Genomic DNA, 16,449 nt, shown 5'->3' on the forward strand with positions numbered 1-16,449 from the left:
TTTTTTGAGACAGGGTTTTGCTCTTGGCACCCAGGCTGGAGTGCAATGGTGCGACCTCGGCTCACTGCAACCTCCGCCTCCTGGGTTCAAGCAATTCTCCTGCCTCAGCCTCCTGAGTAGCTGGGATTACAGGCACCTGCCACCACACCTGGCTACTTTTTGTGTTCTTAGTAGAGACGGGGTTTCACAATGTTGGCTAGGCTGGTCTAGAACGCCTGACCTCAGGTGATCCGCCTGCCTTGGCCTCCCAAAGTGTTGGTATTACAGGTGTAAGCCACCATGCCTGGCTAAAGAAAATCTTTTTTAAACAATGGAAAAATCAGTATGTCAAATGCTGCTGAGAAATGGAGTAAACAGAAGACTGATGGTGATCCATCAGATTTGACAACATGAGGACTGTTTCATTGGAGTAATGGGAATTTAAGCATGATTGGAGTAGTTCAAGAAAGGTGGGTGTTAAGGGGGAGATGACATGAGTTAGATAACTCTTTTCTGGGAATTTTTGCTATAAAGGTACAAAAATGGAATGGTAGGGCCTGGGAAGGTTTTAAAATGGGAGATTAAAAATGGGAGGTATATGTGCAAGTGGAACAAGCCAATAGAGCAAAAATGACTCAGGAATGTGGGTTTTTTTTTTTTTTTTTTTTTTTGATTTGAGACAGGGTATCTCACTCTGTGTTCAGGCTAGAGTGCAGTAGCACAATCACGGCTCACTGCAGCCTCAACTTCCTGGGCTCAAGTGGTGCTCCCATGTCAGCCTCCCAAATAGCTGGGACTACAGGTGCACGCCATCATGCCCAGCTAATTTTTAAAAAATTTTCTGGATGAGGTCTCCCTATGTTGCCCAGGCTGGTCTCAAACTCCTGGGCTCAAGTGATCCTCCTGCCTCAGCCTCCCAAAGTGCTGGAATTATAGGCTGAGCCACCATACCTGGCAGAAGTCTTTCTAGTAGAAGAGATGGCTACTGACCACAACTAGACAGAATGGCTAAAGGGTAGAGATGGTTCATGTCCTAATAGGAAGAAAGAAAATTAGTTGGATAGAGAACACGTTGATAGATTTGGAGAGTGAGAAAGTTCTTTTCTATTGTTTCCATTGTCAGATAGAAAAAAAAGAAACAAAGTGAGAGAAGGATAGAAGGTCTGAATAAAGAGGAGAATACTTGTTGGGGAGAGGTTAAGTGTGAATTGACCAGAACAGTGTATAAGGATTGCCACACAGTGCTGCGGGCCTTTGATTTTCAGGGCCATAAATTTAAAGTAAAAAGAGTCAGTAGGTATAGATTCAAGCAGTTGGATATTTTTCAGATCAGAAGGACAAGAATCTATGGGATGTGCAAGGACAATGATGTCTATGCTAAAGAAAGTGAGGGTGATGGGCTGGGAGTGGTGGCTCACACCTGTAATCCCAGCACTTTGGGAGGCCGAGGCGGGTGGATCATGAGGTCAAGAGATTGAGACCATCCTGGCCAACATGGTGAAACCCCATCTCTATTAAAAATACGAAAATTAGCTGGGTGTGGTGGTGCGCGTCTGTAGTCCCAGCTACTCGGGAGGCTGAGGCAGGAGAATCGCTTGAACCCAGGAGACGGAGGCTGCAGTGAGCCGAGATCATGCCACTGCACTCCACCCTGGTAACAGAGTGACACCCCATCTCTAAATAAATAAACATTAAAAAAAAGAAAGTGAGGGTGATGAAATTATAGATAAGTGATAGATGATAGAATTGTCTAAAGAACCCAGTGGAGTCAAAGAATTGTTGGTATATTCATAATCAAAACAGTAACCTAGGAAGAGGGGTGAGTAGGATGCTAGAAATTGGGAGTGTGGAGGTGATGACAAGATCTAAAGCAGTGTTCTTCAAAACTATATGTTAAGTCCCATTAGTGGGTCATGAAATCAATTTGATGGATCAGTCCCTTAAATTAACATTATTAACCCTGCTGAACATAACAGTCTTCTAGGGGACCTTAAAAACACACAAACAAACAAAACCACCATCCTGTCATTCTCAGTCATATGGAAGGAACTGGAGGACATTGTTAATTAAGTGAAATAAGTGAGAAACAAAGTTAAACACTGCATGTTCTCACTCGTACGTATAAGCTAAAAAAAAGATCTCACAGAAGTAAAAAGTAGAATAGAGGATACTAAAGGCTGGGAAGGATAGGGGGAAGGGAGCGATAGGGAGAGATTTGCTAAAGGATACAAAATTATAGGTAGATAGGAAGAAGTTCCTAGTATTCTCTACCACTGCAGGGTGACTATAGTTAATATATGGCTTCAAATGTCTAGGAAGAGGATACTGAATGTTCTCAACACAAAATGATAAACGAGATGATAGATATGCTAATGACAATGATCAGATCACAATACATTACATGTATTGAAACATCACTACGTACCTCATAAATATGTACATTATATGTCAATTTTTTTAAGTTTAAAAAATTTTAAAAGACCATACTTCAATTGCAGAATTTCTGATGTATTTGGTCTGGTGTAGGGGTTCAGACATCAGCTTTTCATTAAAATTCTCCAGATAACTACAATGTGCAGGTACAGTCAATAACCATTGGCCCAAGAAGATACTGACATAAAAAGGCTGATAATAGAACTAATGGTAGAAAGATAGTAAGCCACTTGCTAAAGTCTTCTAAGAATTAGGGAGAGAAGTATGAGATCACTTGTATGATGAATTACAATAAGGTACGGCAACAGGTGTCATAGTCTAATGGGAGTCAATGTGCTCAACAAAGAGCATTTGCAAGTGAGAAGAGCGTATATTCATACGCACACACGTTTAACCATTTTGTGGACAGATAACAAAAATAAACTTTGGCTTCATTTCTTATTATTTTGAACCAAATGGATAAAAGTCAGTTAAGAAAGGTGCCTGGCACCTATGTTCAGGGATTTGCCCACATCCCATCATGATAAAGTTTGATTTGACTAAACTTTATTTTAGAATTAAGAATATCGCTAATATAAAATTATAAAAACCTTATTTGTAAGAAAGAGAAAATAAATTGGCTAGAAAGTTTATTGGCAAATCTAGGTCAAGCTCCATAATTTAAAATTATTTAAAACAAAATCAAAAACATCTATAAAAGGTCAGAACATTCAGTATTTTAAGATAAAACTGTTTTTCAAAACAATATCATGGTTATGAAAACAACATTTGGCAGGCTATACATTTTTAAATTATAGAAAACATTAAAAATAAAATATCTAACAAAATATGTCTTGCTGTTGCTTTTGGGGAAAAGGTGGGGACAAATATTTTTTATTTTATTTACATATATTTATTAAAAGATTTCCATATGGTATTGCAAACAGTCCCACGTCTCTTGTATTTTGCTATAATATATGAATTCACACAAAGGAGATGGAATACATAAAATTACAAAGGTGGTAGAAAAGCAAACCAGCCCACATCCTAATACACACTAAAAAGGGCATAATTCAGATATATAAGCCATATTAGTTTTAGAAAAAGAGCACTGCCCACCCCCAGGTATACACACACACACACACACACACACTTCACTTTATTAAACCACAAGAGGAAACAAAATATATCATAAGTAACTGATCATTCACTTTCCTATGTTAGTTTTTATGTTTTTCAATCATAATGCAATATATTAAGAACAGATTTTCTTCATGATTGATTTTTGTATCTGACATTCCTTTTGGTACTTCTGTTGTTTCATTAACATAGGTATACACCCAAATTCTTTAAAATTACAACTTTGAAAATTAACTGTAAAAAGCTGTTTTCCATATATATTACACAGTTCGGCGTTAAAAATGGCATTTTGGGGAACTGGTAAATTATAACACACAGGCTTAGAAGAAAAAGAGTGGTATCACTGAATGTATATTGGAATTTAACAAAATGTTTTACTGTATTTAGCCCATATACTTTTTTCTTTTTTTTTTTTCTGAGACAGAGTGTTACTCCGTCACCCAGGCTGGAGTGCAATGGCATGATCTTGGCTCACCGCAACCTCCACCTCCCGGGTTCAAGCGATTCTCCTGCTTCAGCCTCCCAAGTAGCTGGGATGACAGGTGCCCACCACCAAGCCCAGATAATTTTTGTATTTTTAGTAGAGACGGGGTTTCACCACATTGCTCAGGCTGGTCTCAAACTCCTGACCTTAGGAAATCCACTCGCCTCGGCGACCCGAAGTGCTGGGATTACAGGCGTGAGCCACTGCACCCGGCCTACCCCATATACTTTTATACTTTGAAACCTTAGATTAATACACTGAGGAATTTTATTTCCTAGAAAAATGTCCCAAATTTCTGTTCTATTGTTTTATACAAAATTCTGCATATAGCTTTTAGTTTGCTTTTGATAGAATTTGTGTTACATAGAGTCCATGTGATAATAGTTAAAATTTTACATAATATATAAATGTATCTTTCTCATCATAGTTCTTCTAGATGGCAATAACACATTATATATGGTAGTTATTTTACCAAGACCTCTGCTATTATAAGAAGACTAGACCTGAATATACTCCCCTTGACAACAGACAGTAGATCTATGAATAATTTTAAGAAGAAAAAGTTAAGCATGACAGCATAGCATCAAAGTTGATAATTCTTTGTGAATACATTAAGATATGGTCTAAACATACGCATGACAACTAAAAACAAGTACTGTAAGAATATTTACATACATATATCATGGCTTATTAATAAACAGATTAAAGAATAATGTGAATACATTATATTAATTCACAGTATAAACATACTTTTAGTAATTTAATTCATGAATAATAAAAATATAGATACATTAGGCACTATTAATACATATTCTTGTTCTGTCATATATGTGAAAATATACATACAGATATAGTTCTTTTAAACCAAACTTTTTAACATATTCACTGATTTAAATAAAAGTTGACAGAGGTAGAATTTGTGTCCATGTTCATGATTTTCAGCAACAAGTACTTCAAATATTTCATTACTGTTCTGTTCTTTTAAAAATCCACGTAGGAACTCATTGAAAGCCATTATTCTGAAAGGGAGGAAATTGAAAGGTGGGTTAAGAGAAAAATGATAGTTATTCAACATATTCATAAAAAACTGAAATTCAATAATGTTATAAATGAAATTATAGAATCTAATAAAACTCTGTGCCCCAAATCCAGTTATATTTAAGAAGTACTGTTCTACTTCTTAAAGTTCAAGTACTGTTTTATTCATTGTACTTTATTTTATTTATTTATTTATTTATTTAGAGATAGGGTCTTGCTGTGTTGCCCAGGCTGGAGTGCAGTGGCGTGATCATAGCTCACTGCAGTCTTGATCTCCCGTGCTCAAGTGATCCTTCTGCCTCAGCCTTCAGGCAGGTGCACATCACCATGCCTGGCTCATTTTTTTTGGTATTTAGTATAGATGAGGTCTTACAATGTTGTTTAGGCTAGTCTCAAACTCCTGAGCTCAAGTGATCCTCTCACTTTGGCCTCCCAAAATGCTGGGATTACAGGTGTGAGCTACCCTGCCTGGCTTATACTTTTGTTTAAAAAAGTGATTTTTGTTTCCTTATTTATATATCTCCATATTTTATGTTTCCTCAGTGAGTCTGTGTGATACTGCATTATAAGAACAAACACAGGCTGGGTGCAGTGGCTCATGCCTGTAATCCCAGCACTTCGGGAGGCTGAGGCAGGAGGATCGCTTGAACCCAGGAGTTCAGGACCAGTCTGGACAACATAGTGAGACCCAGTATCTATAAAAAAAATACAAAAATTAGCTGGGTGTGGTGGCACACACCTGTAGTCCCAGCTACTCAGGAGGCCAAGGTGGGAGACTGCTTGAGCCCAGGAGTTCAAGGCTACAGTGAACTCTGATGGGACACTGCACCTCTCCAGTCTGGGCAACAGAGCGAGACCGCGAGACCCTGTCTCTAAAACAAAACAAAACAAAACAAAACACACACACAGAAATATGGTCATATGTTCCATAATGATATTTTGGTCAATGACAGACTGCATAAAAGACTGTGGTCCCATAAGATTATAACAGAACTGAAAATTTCCTATTGCTTAGTATTTACTATGCTATGCTTTTAATCATTATTTTAAAGTGTACTCTTACTCATTAAAAAACAAATGTTGACTATAAAACAGCCTCAGGCAGGTCCTTCAGGAAGTATTCCAGAAGAAGGCACTGTTATCACAGGAGATGGCAGCTCTGTAAATGTTATTGCCCCTGAATACCTTTCAGTGGAGCACCATGTAGAGGCAGGAGACAGTGACACTGATGATCCTGACTCTATGTGGGCCTAGGATAATGTGTGTGTTTGTGTCATTGCTTTTAGAAAAACACTTTAAAAAGTAAAACAAAAGTTTATAAAGGAAAAATGTTACAGTAAGCTAAGGTTAATTTATTATTGGAGAAAATTAAAACAATAAATTTATTGTAGCTAAGTATACAGTGTTTATAAAGTCTATAGCAGTGAACAGGAATGTCCTAGGCCTTCACATTCACTCACCACTCACTCACTGACTCACCCAGAGCAACTTCCAGTCCTGCAAGCTCCGTTTGTGGTAAGTCTCCTATATAGGTGTACCATTTGTTATCTTTTAAACTGTATTTTTACTGTATGTTTTCTCTGTTTAGATGCACAAATACCATTGTGTTACAACTGCCTACAGTATTCAGTACAGTAACATGCTGTACAGATTTATCGCCTAGGAGCAAGAGGCTATACCATATAGCCTGGGTATGCAGTAGGCTATATACCATCTAGGTTTGTGTAAGTACATACATTCTATGACGTTTGCACAATATCACGTAAAACAAATTTCTCAGAACATATCCCCTGTTGTTAAGCAATGCATGACTGTACATATTGGGTCTCTGCCCCTGGTTCTTGGCCCACAGCTCCTTGTAATCTCCAGAGTGATAATTTTGTCTTTTGCAAGCTAATGAGATGACTGGTGGCTAGGGGCCCCTAAATAGCTTCAGGATGGGAGCTGATCACCACAAAGACCAGTGCATGATTAGAGAATTGGGCCACTGGCCCCATACTTCAACCTCCAAAAAGAGGAGAGGGGCTGAAGGCTGAATTGATCATGAATGGCTAATGATTTAATCGATCATACCTACTTAGTGATACCCGCATAAAACCTCCAAAAACTGGGTTCAGGAACCTTTCAGATAGCTGAACACTTGGCGATGCTCACAGGGTGGCGTGCCTTGAGAGGGCACAGAAGCTTTGAGCTGCTTTCCTGATAATATGCCCTATGCATCCCTTCCATTTGCCTGTTAATCTGTATCCTTTGTAATAGCCTTTTCAATAAGCAGGTAAATGTAAAATGTTTCCCTGAGTTCTGTGAGCTGCTCTAGCAAATTAATAGAATGTGATGAGGGGGCTGTGGAAACCTCTTCAGTCAGAAGCACAGATCACAACCTGGGACTTGCGATTGGCATCTGAAGTCGAGGGGAAGAGATTTGTGGGAATGGGCTCTTAATCTGTGGGATCTGACACTATTTCCAGGCAGATAATGTCAGAATTGAGTTAAATGTTAAAACTGAGATCAATTGGTGTCTGCTGGAGAATACGGTGTCTGAAGTGGTGTGCTGAGTGGTGTATGAGAATTGGAAAAACACTTTTGTAGGCTTTTCCTATCTCAAATAGCATGCATTAGATATGATAGTCAAAAAACAAATAATAAAAGTTGGATTGTCTATTTTAACTATCAGAGAGACACTAATCTGAGATGCCATTTTATAGTTGAACAATTAATTTTTTTTTTCCTTGAGCAATTCATTTCTGAGTGCTTGGGGAAATCCCTTAAAATTAGTTTTGGTGACAATATTTAGAATATATGAGGGGAAATGGATTAGTAAATAACAATCTCATTAATATACCTCAAAAATTAATTGTAAATTATTACAAAGTTATAAATTATGAGTTTGTTGATTATAAAAGCTTTCTAATCTGCATGTACTAGAATTATTGTAATTAAAAAAATGGAAAATAACAAGTGTTGGTGACGATGTGGAGAACAGGAACCCTCATGCATTGCTGGTGGAAATATAAAATGGTGCAGCACGTGGAAAACAGTTTGGCAGTCCCTCAAAAAGTTTAACAGAATTACCATATGACCCACCAATTCTGGTCTTAGGTATATACTAAAAGATTTGAAAATAAGGACTAAAACAGATACTTGTACACCAATGCTCAGAGCAGCATTATTCACAATAACCATATGGTAGAAACAACCCAGGTGTCTTCAACTGACAAAAGGATTTTTAAATGTGGTATATCCTACAATATGGATGAACCTGGAAAATATTATTCTAAGTGAAATAAGCCAGATACAAAAGAACAAATGTATGATTTCACTTATATGAAAATGTAAAATAGACAAATTCATAGAGACCAGAAAAGTAGATCTGAAGTTACTAGGAGCTGGGAAGGTTAAGGTCTGGGGATTGGAGAGTGATTGTTTAATGGGTACAGAATTTCTGTTTGGGGAGATTAAAAAATCTTAGAATTAGATAGTGGTGATGGGTGTGGTGGCGTGCCTGTAGTCCCCGCTACTCAGGAGGCTGAGGAGGGAGGATTGCTTGAGCTCAGGACAGTTTGAGGTTTCAGTGAGCTATGACCATGCCACATCCTTCCGGCCTGGGTGACGGAGTGAGACCCTGACTCTAAAAACAAAACAAAACAAAACAAAAACGCAGTGTCTAATTCATCACAGTTTCAGGGACTGCAGGAATCTATGTTCCATATCAGCAGTTCTTAAAGTACAGTCTGGGGATCCCTGAGAATCCCCAATACTTTCAGAGACTCTACAAGGTCAAGCCTATTTTCATAAAACCAAGGAATTATTTGCCTTTCACTCTTATTTTCTTACAGGTCTACAGTTGAGTTTTCCAGAGCTACATGATGTCAAGAGACAGGCAGTAAATATTTTAGGTTTGTGGGACAGGGGTCTGTCAAAACTACTCAACTCTGCCACTGCAGTAAAGCAGTCTTAGACAATCTGTTAACAAATGGGTGTGGCTGTGCTCCAATAAAGCTTAATTGACACAAATAGGCAGTGGTATGGATTTGGCTTGCAGATCCTAGTTTACCAACCAACCCCCGATCTAAACTGCAGCTGTGAATCAAACACGAGAAAAAGTCTGTGTCACACTCTTACAAGCCTTTGTAACAAGAAGGTGAACCACCATCTGATCACATGAAAATAACACAGCAATTCAAGGACACAGTGACTACGGTGAACACTGAGAAGTGGTCCTCAAAGTGAAAGAGAAAAATAAATGCCTTAATCAAACACAAAAGCAGAAGCAGAGCAATCAGGAATCATTTAAACCGAGGCCCTAGAAACTTGAGGGCATCAGTATATCAAAGAATAGCACATAACTAATGTTCATAATGAGGATTCTGAGTCAGAGGAAATGTTTAATTATCTTCTATATATTTCTATCAAAAGAGGCAAAGAAATGTATCAATTTAAACAAGACTGGCATAACTATTTCTGTCAATGAGTATGGATTTTTCACAGTTACTACCTGTCAAAGCCTGGGTCTGACTCATGTTTCTTTCCCATTCATTCCCATCTCCAGTGAATCAGCACATCCCTTTGATCCTTCCTCAGTCAAATGCGTCCTGGCACTTTACAACTACTTTGGAAAACAGTTCTACCATATCTCCTAGAGCTTGAACATACACATATCCAGTGATCCATCAATTTCACTTCTAAGTATAACCATAGCACTATTTGTAATAGCCCAAATTGGAAACTGCCAAGTGCTTATGAACAGAAGGAGGAGTAATTGGATTGTAGTAAGTTTCCATAATGGCATTCCATATACAGCAACAAGAGTGAACAATCTACAAGTACACACAACAATATGGATGGATCTCACAAAGGTACTGTTGAGAAAAAGAAGCCAGGAACATGATTTCATTTATAAAATGTCCAAAAGTAAGCAAAAAGAAATCTACACTTTTAACAGTCAGGACAGTTTTAGACCAGGGCTTATGACTGACGCCAAAGAGAGGTTAGTTTTGTTTTGTTTTGATTTTTTGCGATGGGGTTTTGCTTTGTTGTCCAGGCTGGATTTGAACTGGGCTCAAGTAGTCTTGCAACCTCAGTCTCCTGTGCCAGGCTTTATATTTTATTTTTTTGGATGGAGTCTCACTCTGTCACCCAAGCTGGAGTGCAGTGGCGCGATCTGGGCTCACTGCCACCTCTGCCTCCTGGATTCAAGCAATTCTCCTGCCTCAGCATCCCAAGTAGCTAGGACTACAGGTGCGTGCCACCATGCCCAGCTAATTTTTCTGTTTTTAGTAGAGACGGGGTTTTGCCGTGTTGGCCAGGCTGGTCTTGAACTCCTGACCTCAAGTGATCCACCCGTCTCGGCCTCCCAAAATGCTGGGATTACAGAGGTGTGAGCCACCATGCCTGGCCTATTTTGGTTTTTTGATTTTCATGCAGGTTACCTGGATGTGTTCAATTTGTTCATTGAAAAAATTCATTGAACTATATATCTATCATATGGTACCTTTCTGTATATATATCATAGTTTACTTTAAAAATTATGTCCTAGCTTTCAATGTTATTATACTAATCCTGAACTATTATACTGCTCATTTCATACCACTTACTGGTCTCTCTACCTCTAGTTCCTATCCTTTCCAATATGGTTCAAACACAGTTGTGAAATTAATCTACCAGAAACAGTTCTTTCATCTTGACCCTTCCCTTGTACCCATCCTATACACAGGAGGACTGACCTTCACGGTTCCCTTTACTTACAGAATAAAGTCTACAATCTCTAATTTAGCTTCACATTCAATATAATACTCTATATATCCCACTCTACCTTCCAAACCTCTCTCCCTCATTATTCCCCCACAGCCTGCCCTTCCTGCCAGGTTGAGACTACTGTGCCATGTGTACTCCTGTTTCTATGCTTTGTCTACACTTTTACTACCTATTATTTGTAGCCTGAATTTAGCCCTTCATCAAATAATACCCTGTGATAGCTCATATTGAAATTTAACGTTATGCTGTAGATGTCTTCTCTTTTTAAATTCAGGTATAATTTATATACAATAAAATGCATGGACCAGCCTGTAGTCCCAGCTACTCAAGAGGCTGAGGTGGGAGGACTGCTTGAGCCCAGGAGTTTGAGGCCAGCCCAGGCAAGATAGTGAGAACCCTGTCTTTTTTTTTTTTTTTTTTTTTTTTTGGAGATAGCAGCTTGCTTTGTCATGCAGACTGGACTGTAATAGTGCAATCATAGTTCACTGCAGCCTCAACCTTCCGGGCTCAAGCCATCCCCCTGCCTCAGTATCCTCCCCCACCTCCCCAGCAGCTGGTAGCTGGGACTACAGGTGTGTGCCACCATGCCTGGCTAATTTTTGTATTTTTTTGTAGAGGTGGGGGTCTCACTGTGTTGCCCAGGCTTGTCTCAAACTCCTAGCCTTAGGTGATCCTCCAGCCTCAGCCTCCCCAAAGTGCTGGAATAACAGGTGTGGGCCACTGTGTCTGGCCAAGACCCCATCTCTTAAAAAAAAAAAAAAAAAGCATACACTGTAAATGGTCAGTTTTATGAATTTTTACAATTGTATATACCCACATAACTACTATCACCAAGATATAGAACTTTTCCATTACTCCAGGAAGTTCTCCTGAACGCCTTTCCAGGCAATCTCCCCTCTCCTGATGCAGAAAACTACTTCCTGAATTTTTACAACCACAGATTAGTTTTGCCTGTCCTTGGTGTTACATACATACCTTTCTGATAATTATACATTTATATGTTCAGGAGAATGTGAAGGAGACCTCAGAGTGGAACTAAGGGGTGGTGTAGGAAGACCATGTCGACGCATCTCTTGGATTGCTCGTTCTCTGTTAGTAAAGATCAAACAAGAGAGATATATGCAAGCACCAGGAAAAATCAAAACGCGGCATACAAATATAAGAGTTATCAGCTAATTTGTAATAAATTACTTAATTAGTATTACTATTAAATTTAAATTCTATGTCTTTGTACAATTTTTAAGTAGTGGATAAAATATTTCAATTAAAAAATTAAATATATATTATATATATATAGTGAGGAGCATTTTGCTTCTAAGGTATTATTTTAATGACCTAATTGCTTTGAACAATCTCTTATAGTGCATATTCTTTTAATTGAAATCTTTTATCTGCTACTTAAACATCATACAAAGACATAGGATTTAAATTTAATAGTAATACTGATATACTAATTATACTAATTATATATATACTAATATACTATATATTATACCATATAACTAATACTAATATACTAATTATATAATATATAATATATGTAACATATATATTATAAAACATACAATATATAACAATATTATGTAAAATATATATTATAAATATATAACATACAATATATAATATTTATAATTGCTTTGAACAATCTTACAGTACATTTTAATTAAAATCTTTTATCCACGACTTATATATTTATATATTATATTACATTATATATCATATATTATATATAAATACTATATATTATGAGATATAGTCTATATATGCATTATTATATAATGTATTATATATTATGTAATATATATAATATATATTATATGTATTATATATAATGTATTTTATACATTATATATAATACATATATATGTATTATATATGCATTATATAATATATTACGTAATATATTATATATAAAATATATATTATATACTATACTATATAGTATATAGTATGTACTATACTATATAGTATATACTATATAGTATATACTATATACAGTATATACTATATAGTATATACTATATACAGTATATACTATATAGTATATACTATATACAGTATATACAGTCTATATAGTATATACTATATAGTATATACTATATACAGTATATACAGTCTATATAGTATATACTATATATAGTATATATAGTCTATATACTATATATACTATATATAGCATAGTATATACTATATATTATATATACATCATGTGATATATTATATTAGTATATTATATTATATAATAGTATTATATATTATATAATATTACTATATTGTTATAATATATTAATTATAATACATATTATATATAGTGAAAATAAATAGGATACCAACTGAACACAGATAGACACACACAAAAACTAGATGATGAGACGTTAAACTCAAAAAGGCTAATGGTGACTATGGAGGGTAGAACTTACAGATAAATTTAATTTTCTTCTTTATACTTAAAAAAATTATAACAAACCTGTTTAATGTGTTCTTAAAAATTAAATGCCTACATGCTAGACCCTTCTGTGGGATATGGTTCTAGTAACCACCCTTAGCTTGCATGACACTACATCTTCTGGTTCTCTTTCTACCTAGATGATCTCTCCTTAGCTCTGTTACTGGATCCTTTTCTCCTGCCTATACTTTGATGTTCCCCATAGCTAGGCTTACTAATTCTCTTTTTTTTTTTTGTGACAGGGACTTGCTCTATTGCCCAGACTCAAGTGCAGTGGTACAATCATAGCTCAAACTCCTGGGCTCAAGCGATCCTCCCGCCTCATCCTCCTGAGGAGCTGGGACTATAGGTGCACACCTTCATGGCCAGCTAATTTTTAAAATGCTTTTAGAGATAGGGGTCATACTATGTTGCCCAGGCTGGTCTTGGACTCCTGGCCTCAAGCGATCCTCCTGCCTCAGCCTCCTGAGGAGCTGGGACTACAGCTGTGCACTTTCATGCCCAGCTAATTTTTAAAATGTTTTTGGAGATACGGGTCACACTATATTGCCCAGGGTGGTCTTAAATTCCTGGCCTCAAGTAATCCTCCTGCCTCAGCTGCCCAAAGTGCTGAGATTACAGGCATGAACCACCATGCCAGGCCTACCATATCGTCTTGCACATATATCTAGCCCTCTTCCGTCTTCCTGTCTCAAAACTGCCAAAAGTCAGATTGGAAAGAATCCTATTTTCTCCATCATGCTTTCCTTCCCTGTGTCTGAGTCTGTCCCCACCAAGAATGGGGATTATGTTGCCATCTCCTTTGTGGGCTATTCATAGTCTCTGGCCTAGACTCTTGAAGAACTTGAGTTCTTCAGTATCTGAGATTTCTAATTAGTTCAGTGCTTCTCAAGATTTCTTCAGTACTACTCTCCCAAAGGAACTTTTCTAGACTTTTTCCTCCCCATATTATCCCTCCACCCCATGAAATTTTAATACACTGCTTATGCCCTGTGGCCCTTTGGAGGGACGTAAACCATTCTACTAACTTATACTACCTAAAATTTTTTGGCTACCTCTATCCCCTACCCCCAAGAAACAATTTTTTCCCTTGGAGGATGGTGGGTAATACTGCACCGATGAGAATGTATGATGTAGGTGGATAGTAAAGAGCAAGAAAGACATGGTCATGAGGCTCAAGGTTTCGCTGAGGCAAGGAACAAGGGGAGTAACTGTGGGGAAGTCTATAAGCCTGGGCAATAGAGAGCTTGATTTAGGACTTTTGATTTGCAGAGAATTTAAGTTATCCTTAAGAAATGGAAATCATTATATATGTATAGTTTAGTACATTCAGAAACTAGATCTTCTAAATTACAAGAAATTATCAATCCTGCTTTCATATCACTGCTGCTACCTATGGCTTATTTTTTTGTTGGTTTGTTTGTTTTTTGAGACAGGGTCTCACTGTTACTCAGGCTGGAGGGCAGTGGCATGATCACAGCTCATTGTAGCCTCAACCTCCTGAGCTCAATCAATCCTCCCACTTCGGCTTCCTGAGTAGCTGGGACTACAGGCCCAACACCATGCCCCAGCTAATTTTCAAAAATTTTTTTGTAGAGATGGTGTTTTGCCATGTTGCTCATGCTGATTTCAAACTCGTGGGCTCAAGCAAATCCACCTGCCTTGGCCTCCCAAAGTGCTGGGATTGCAGGCATGAGCCACCAAGCCAGGCCTTTATGAAATCGTAAATATTGATTTCATAGCAAATTGTCGCTATACTTCAAATAGCACATCACCACAAAGTTTTGATGTAAATAAGTAAGAATAACTCAAAAACTGATCTAACAAGCAATTTGGCCACTAATTGAGAATGAAATCTCAGGAATGCAGATGTCTATGGTATTAATATAGTAGGAAAGAGTAATGGAAGACAAGTAACTTGGCAACTGATTTTCAAATTAGACTTCGATTTAAAGCAGGTCTCATTCCGGGTTTGTAACACCTGGGGATTAAATTTTTTAACATAAAGCAAATGAACCAAAATACAAGTGAATATGAAAATTACCAAGCTGTAGGGAATACATTGGAGAGGTTAAGGGTACAGGTTTTAGAATTAAAATCTGTTTGGTTTCCTACCACTTACTATTTATGTGATCTCAGTTTCCTATAATGTAGGCATAATAATAGATTGTTGGTGGGATTAATCAGACACTTATATAGTGTCTGGCCCACATTTGTTAACTGCTGTTACTGTCTTCAAATCATTACCTTTATTATGGTTTGTATGTGGAACATCCTACTTGAACCATACATTTTGGAGCTCTTGTAGGGATTGTTGTTGCTTCTCTATACTCTTTGAAATACTTTTGGGCTCTAATTTTGTCCTGCGGAATGCTATAGGAAATATTTATACAATACTTCCTATTTTACCTTATTTTTCAGATTATTAAACAATTTTATTCAATAAATATTTATATAGCATCCGCTATGTAATACTTGCTATTTTAGTTACTGTAGAGCTATTATCTTCCCCAACACTTGTTGCCTTTTTTAAAAGGAAGAATTACCAAAGAAATGTACTTTATGTATTAGCTTTTTAAAAAGTTTATTTGTAAGCCATATTAAATACTTTCTGAAGTACAATAGAGAACACATAAAAACACTTGTCAAATGTAAAAAAAATTTGTCTTACCGTTCGTATCTTTCAGTTGAGATCTGCCTTTTCAGAGCATCATAATCTGTTTGTAACTGTGCCACTTTAGCTCGAAGCATGGTGTTTTCCCGGCTTTGACTAGTTCTTAAAAACAAATTAAAAAAATCAAGAAATAAATGTTCTGTTTTGTAGAGTCAGGTGCTGTGGGTTTTTTAAATTAATAAAGAGAAGATCAAGACCTTTCAACAAGAATTCTCTACACTTCTAGAGCTTTTATCACATTTTCTTTTTCATTCATTTAGTTTATTTATGAAACATTTACTGAACATCTATTATGTGCTAAGCACTAAAGCAATGCTAGGGATACAAATTTGAACGAGACATAAACTGTAACACCAAGAGGTAAAGTGTCTTCATTGGCTCTTTCTTGACTCTTGCCTTGGAGAGAGAAATATTAATATTTTTAATACCTTTCAAAAGCTCATTCTTCCATGTGTACTCTACTCTGGGTTTCCTTCCCTCTTCCTACAAATATGTCTAAATCCTTCCATTCTAAAAATATGA

At 36.9% G+C, this 16,449-nt stretch overlaps 1 protein-coding gene across 6 annotated transcripts in view; it reads right to left on the minus strand.

The window, feature by feature from the left end:
* Nucleotides 1-3,028: 3,028 nt before the first annotated feature.
* Nucleotides 3,029-16,449, minus strand: part of CEP135 (centrosomal protein 135) — an 85,786-nt gene continuing 72,365 nt past the window's right edge. For 5 of the 6 annotated variants that reach the window (XM_054553997.2, XM_054553999.2, XM_054553998.2 and 2 more), the window contains 3 exons: nt 15,925-16,029; nt 11,783-11,896; nt 3,029-5,034 (listed from right to left, as the gene is read on the minus strand). In XM_054553997.2, the coding sequence (XP_054409972.1) occupies nt 11,794-11,896; nt 15,925-16,029 (208 nt within the window). In that variant the 3' untranslated portion in view covers nt 3,029-5,034; nt 11,783-11,793. Of the gene's footprint in view, nt 5,035-11,782; nt 11,897-15,924; nt 16,030-16,449 lie in introns of those variants that run through there. The other variant, XM_054554001.2, reaches the window with a different exon arrangement.

Source organism: Pongo abelii, chromosome 3, assembly GCF_028885655.2.
Source record: "Pongo abelii isolate AG06213 chromosome 3, NHGRI_mPonAbe1-v2.0_pri, whole genome shotgun sequence".
Taxonomy (NCBI): domain Eukaryota; kingdom Metazoa; phylum Chordata; class Mammalia; order Primates; family Hominidae; genus Pongo; species Pongo abelii.